General features: G+C 45.3%; 1 protein-coding gene across 1 annotated transcript; it reads left to right on the top strand.

Annotated features, from left to right (window-relative positions):
• Positions 1-1308: 1308 nt before the first annotated feature.
• Positions 1309-5689, top strand: CHST3 (carbohydrate sulfotransferase 3). Its single transcript, XM_060241180.1, has 2 exons — positions 1309-1568; positions 4073-5689. The coding sequence occupies exons 1-2, from the start codon at positions 1432-1434 to the stop codon at positions 5319-5321; spliced, it is 1386 nt and encodes a 461-aa protein (XP_060097163.1). The 5' UTR covers positions 1309-1431; the 3' UTR covers positions 5322-5689.
• Positions 5690-6017: the final 328 nt, after the last annotated feature.

The following is a 6017-nucleotide window of genomic DNA, read 5'->3' as shown; positions in this document are numbered from 1 at the left end:
GTTTATCGATGGGGCTTCCTGGAGGCTAGTTTTATATGGCTGTTGATTTGGCTGTTTCATTCTTATTACTGTTTATTATGTGATGGTTGACCTTGGTTTTTATTGGATTTTGAATTGAATTGCATTTTGCATGTCACCCTTGTATAGTGTTTGATGCTTTTCTAATTGCAGTGTATTGTTTCTGAGAAGAGAAATACAGTTAACAAATAACGATCAAATTATCTTCCTTTTGGACAAGAATACAATACTAAAAATAGATCAATAAATAATCAATTTCTGTAGAGTGACAGGAGTGACCTTCACCTTTAATGCAGCAGCATAAGCAAGCACTGAGGGACAAGGAGATCTTTACTATAGGAAAAAAAGGGTCTTTTTCTAGGATTAATTGCCTGGAAAACTGATCTACGGGCTTTTTGTATCTTCCACTGTGCACTTTTTTTTTTTAACTGCTTGGGGAGGAAGTGACAGACAGGTGCATGAAGATGAACTACAATGCAAGATGCCGCACTCCTCACCCAAACATCGTATGCTCCAGGCATGACAAAAAGGTGGAGGAAGAACACAAAGAAAATTAATGAGCCAAGTAGCCCTGAGAGGCTGTGGAGGTAGGGAGGGAGAGCCAAGCTAAATCATCAGGAAGATCTTGTTTCATCGTAGACTGTAGTTCTTTGGAGCGCAGGTGGTGGGCTACAAGTTGGAATGCACCCCCCCCTCCAAAAAAAAAAAAAGTTTAAAAGCTCTCTGCAGATATCACTCAAAAAAGTTGAGGCTAGAAATTTTCTCCTTCACTTGTTATTTGTCTGCGTGCAGGATATTTTCACATGAGGGGCCAGTTTGAAATGGTATATTCAGGGCTTTTTCTGGCACCAGGGGATGTGGCCTAATATGCAAATGAGTCCCTGCTGGGCTTTTTCTACAAAAGAAGCCCTCAGTATATCCATCAAGGGCTGCAGCATATCATTCTGCTCTTTGTGTTTCTTCACCTCAGACCTTGGCGGGGGAGGGCGGGATATAAGAATAAATTTATTATTATTATTATTATTAGAAGAAGAAAGGCTCAGATAGCTCTGTTTGGAGTCCCATGAAGCCCCTCTACATCTTCCCTATGGAACCTCTAAGAATCATTTCCCATAAGACTACAGTGTGGGAGCTTGCATAACTCCTCCATGCAGCTCACCACAGGTGGGAAACACACACTACATCTGTTTCACCCATATATACACCACAACTGGTTTATTGATGCACAGTTTTTTCTCTCCTTGCAGGCCAAGAGCTGTGCCCTTCATATGGCAAAACTAGCATCAGACAGTGGTCTCCAGATAGCTGAAGAACATTGGAAGAGTTAAAGAAGGGTCCCTCCCCCCCTCTTCTCTCCATGTGAAGGGGAAAGGCTTTGCCCTAGCAAAACCTTGAACATCTCAGTCTTCCTCCATGGACAAAGGACGTACATTACCTCAAGACTTGGGAGAATTTCTGCACTGCCTGAGGATGAGGAGCAAGTTTGCCATCTTCCTGGTGTTTGTAGTAGCCCTTGTCATTATTGAGAAGGAAAACAACATAATATCAAGGTAAGGGGAAAGGAGATCTGTAGCAGACAGGAGGTTTTCTCTGTGTCTTTGTGCAGTCTTCAGCCTGTCAGTATATCAGTCTTGCAGGTCCTAACTTGATACAGCCATCTCTCCAGTCTTTTGGAACGTGGTAAATATCTGCTCCTGCTGATCTGAATTAGGCTGACTCTTCATCTAGGAATGCAGTCAGATCATGAGAGAGAGAGAGAGAGAGAGAGAGAGAGAGAGAGAGAGAGAGAGAGAGAGAGAGAGAGAGAGAGAGAACTATATGCCACAGCAATGGGCCATATAATTGGTTATATGCTATTTAATTTTATTTTAAAAATGGTCTCCCTGAACAGTCTTCTAGAAAGGGAACTTCAGCAGGTAGTCCCCCCCTTCCCCCTGTTTATTCTACACTTACACTAAGGAACTTATGGCAGCATATACAGTTCATCCCTTTACAACAACTCTGTTGTTAGGCCAGTGATGCCTAGCATGGAACCACCAATCAAAACACCCACATGGTGTCCACTTCCTTCCTCCTCCGAAGCAAAGAGCCAATCCTGGCTTTCTTCCACCTCACTGGAGTAGGAGGTAGTTCAGAAGAGCTGAGAAGGCATCAGGCTTTGTGCCAGTAGGGAGTACCCATTTGGGAGTGGCTGCCGTCATCTTAGGAAGATGCCTGGGTTGGAACTCAGACATTGTGATTGGTCCCAGTTGCCATAGCTGCCATTTTGTGATTAGCTGTTCCCTTCTCCATGACAGCTATTTTGTGATGAGGCCTGTGAGTTAAGCTGAGCATGTATGATTGGTCCAAAGACAACAAATTAGTTTCATGGGTATATAGGGCATGAGTCTTTCTAGTTCAGTAGTCTACCAACTATACCACACTGGCTTCCTGCATGATAAGCTGCACAGGCCAAAATTCCCTCTTCTATACAACTCTTAAGAACACAGAAGCCATGCCTTCTTTTGCCTCTGGTCAATGCACTTGTATGCTGGTTTTGGTTTTGATATACTATGAGCATTAACTTATACTAGAAACATTTAAAAGGTGAAATGCAATTGTAGTTAACAAGTTATAACTACTGAGGTAGACAAGGGAGCATTTTCATCATCAGAAGTTCCCACTGGTGCCCTGACCTGGATAGCCCTGGCAAGCCCAATCTCATCAGATCTCGGAAGCTAAGCAGGGTCGACTGTGGTTAGTACTTGGATGGGAGACTGTCCTTGAGATCCCCAGTTGAGAGGACAGAGTAGGCTTTCAGCCACCTCTCTGAATATCCTCCAGGCCCTGGTAGGGGTCAGCCACCAGAGGTCAACATGACTTCCTGGTGCAGATACCACCCCCCCCCCCTAAAATACACAAGAATACCAAAAAAAGAAGTTTCCACTGGTCACCCACTGACATACCACTGAAGATCCAGCTACTTTAGCAGGACTGGGCTTTTCTTGAGGTAGATGTAAACAGTAGCAGAAGGCACTAAATAGTGGTGGGAGGGGAATACTGCCCTTAGGAAGTATCACAGTTTCTGAGGAAAACACTGACATGATCAACAGAAAATACATAAACTGCCTGTTGTATTTCGATACCTTAGGGCAGCGTTTTCAAACTGTTTCCTAGGGAACACTGGGGACCCTTGTCAGGGAAGCTTGTCAGGGATTCAGCTGAACCATCAACAATGCCATGAAAGGCAGCCTAGCCCATTGCAGAGGAGAACTGGAAGTGCCTGGTTCTCCTTGGTTCATGGGGTGAATGACGAGGGCTAAGTGCCCTGTTTGAATGGAGCATATGCCCTGGAATGTGCTCTGCTGTCATCTGCAATGCTAGTGGCACATGTTCAAGAATTCCTTCTCAGACAATTCCATGTGGAAAGCATTCCTTGAAGGTAGAAAGTAGGGATGGGCATGAATTTAAGCATGAATCATGATTCATGCCTAAAGTAGCTTGATTTGTGATTTGTTCTGAATTGGTTTGGGTACTTGCACTATACACGACTTGTAAAATGAAGTGGCTTGTTTTTTGGGGTGGTTCGTCTGTGTTGTTATTGGCAGGGGACTCACCTCATGCACCGTGACGTGCCTGGTGCATCACCCAGAAGTGACGTTATCATGCCAGGCATGTAGCCCCGGCAAACATGCTCAGCACGATGGTGTCACCTCTGGATGATGTCATCACACTGGACACATTGTGGTGTACTAGCACTTTCTAGCCCTCTAGGGGGCCATTCCACACCTTCCTGAACCAAACAAACCAATGAACCATAATTCATTCAGAAATTTTTTTAAAAAACCAGAAACAAATCACCAAATTGGGCAAACCAACAAACCATGACATTTTTGCATTCTGTGCCCATCTCTAGTAGGAAGTTTAAAAAAATTTGCATTAAGGAGAAGGTTAAAAACACTGCAATGTTTTGTGTGTTCAAGTAGAACAGTTCTTGCCCCAAAGTAATAACCAAAATAATCTCAAAACATGGTTCTCACTTTCTCCTCCAATTTTATTTCATTTTTCTTTTCAGGGTGTCAGACAAACTGAAACAGTCTCCACTGTCCCTTCTGGAAATCAACAGCACAGACCCTGGCTTGGTGTTGTCTGAGAATGGCTCCCTCATGTCACTCAGTGAACTGGATTCAGCTTTCTCCCAGCTCAAGAAGAGGCTTCAGAATGTCACCTTGCAACTTAGGGGAACGAGGGAGCCTTTTCTGGCACCTGCTAAGGGAACTCGAAAGCATGTGCTCCTAATGGCCACCACACGCACGGGTTCCTCTTTTGTAGGAGAGTTCTTCAACCAACAGGGCAACATTTTCTACCTCTTTGAGCCACTTTGGCACATTGAAAGGACAGTGTCTTTTGAGCCCGGTGGTGCTAATGCTGTGGGATCAGCCCTTGTCTACAGAGATGTTTTGAAGCAGCTTTTCCTCTGTGATCTCTACATTTTGGAGAACTTCATAATTCCATTCCCAGAGGATCACCTGACTCAGTTTATGTTTCGGCGTGGTTCAAGCCGCTCTTTGTGCGAGGAGCCTGTCTGCACGCCTTTTGTCAAGAAAGTCTTTGAGAAGTACCACTGCAAGAACCGCCGCTGCGGTCCCTTGAACATGACCCTCGCTGTAGAAGCCTGCCTGCGCAAAGACCACATGGCACTTAAGTCAGTGCGGATTCGGCAGCTGGAGTTTTTGCGCCCCCTGGTTGAAGATCCTCGACTGGACATGAGGATAATTCAACTGGTACGGGACCCGCGAGCAGTGCTGGCTTCTCGAATGGTGGCTTTTTCAGGGAAGTACGAAACGTGGAAGAAATGGGCTACTGAAGGTGCAGCGACCATCAGTGATGATGAAGTACAGAGGCTACGAGGGAACTGTGAGAGCATCCGGCTCTCAGCTGAACTCGGTTTGAGGCAGCCAGCATGGCTACGGGGTCGCTACATGCTGGTCCGCTATGAGGACATTGCCAGGTCCCCACTCCAAAAAGCCAAGGAGATGTACAAATTCACTGGCATTGCCATCACACCTCAGGTGGAGGAATGGATTCAGAAGAACACCCAGGCGCCTCAGGACAGCAGCGGCATCTACTCCACCCAGAAAAATTCCTCAGAGCAGTTTGAGAAGTGGCGATTCAGCATTCCCTTCAAGCTTGCCCAGGTGGTACAGAATGTCTGCAGCCCAGCCATGAACCTATTTGGCTACAAGCTGGCCAGCAGCCCCGAGATCCTCATAAACAGATCCATCAGCTTGCTAGAAGAGAGGCGGACCTTCAGGGTCACGTAAAAGTAGTCTTTGCTGATGGACTTTCTCTATCTTGGTGTTCTGTGGGATGGCAAAGAGGGAACACAAGGATGACCGGGGAAGGAACGCTTAAGTGGAAAGGCTGAGGGTGAGAGGAAGCCATGGCTGGCTGGGCCACCTCATGCACCTGCTTCTCCTGGCATCTTTGTTTACACAAGGTGCTTTCTGCTTTTTTGGTGGATTATCATGCAGGCCATGCTTTGACATGAAGAAGAGTTAAGAAGCTGGTGGGGAACAGAGCAAGGAATGCTGGGTACCAGCTTCCCTACCTCATGTCCATTTTCTCCTCAGTGCAGGCACCACCTCTTCATTCATGGGACATTTATACAGTAAACATCCAAAGCAAAAGACTGTTCTTTTTTTTTTCTTTTAAAATCTTCTTTTTTCTTTTAAGAAAAAGAAAATGGTTATTCATCCTGCTGAGAAAATGTGACAAAAGCATAGTATTGCACTGCTATTGCCTAAGGCAGCCTTAAAGAACTTGTCAAGCCGATATTTGGTGAGGGAGGAAAAGGCAGAAGAAGGAGAAAGGAAGGAAAGTTGCTGAAGAGGGCAGTCAGGAAGGAGTCTGGCTGCATTATTTAGAATAGAGGGTATTTTGTATGTGTTCTTCTTGAGACCTTCAGATAAATTAAAGCCTTGTTTAAACTGGAGGAGATGTGACTGGCTCACACAAAA

Source organism: Heteronotia binoei, chromosome 6 (genome assembly GCF_032191835.1).
Source record: "Heteronotia binoei isolate CCM8104 ecotype False Entrance Well chromosome 6, APGP_CSIRO_Hbin_v1, whole genome shotgun sequence".
Classification (NCBI taxonomy): Eukaryota; Metazoa; Chordata; class Lepidosauria; order Squamata; family Gekkonidae; genus Heteronotia; species Heteronotia binoei.
The sequence above is the reverse complement of the archived record's forward strand: the minus strand, read 5'-3'. Positions and strand labels throughout refer to the sequence as shown.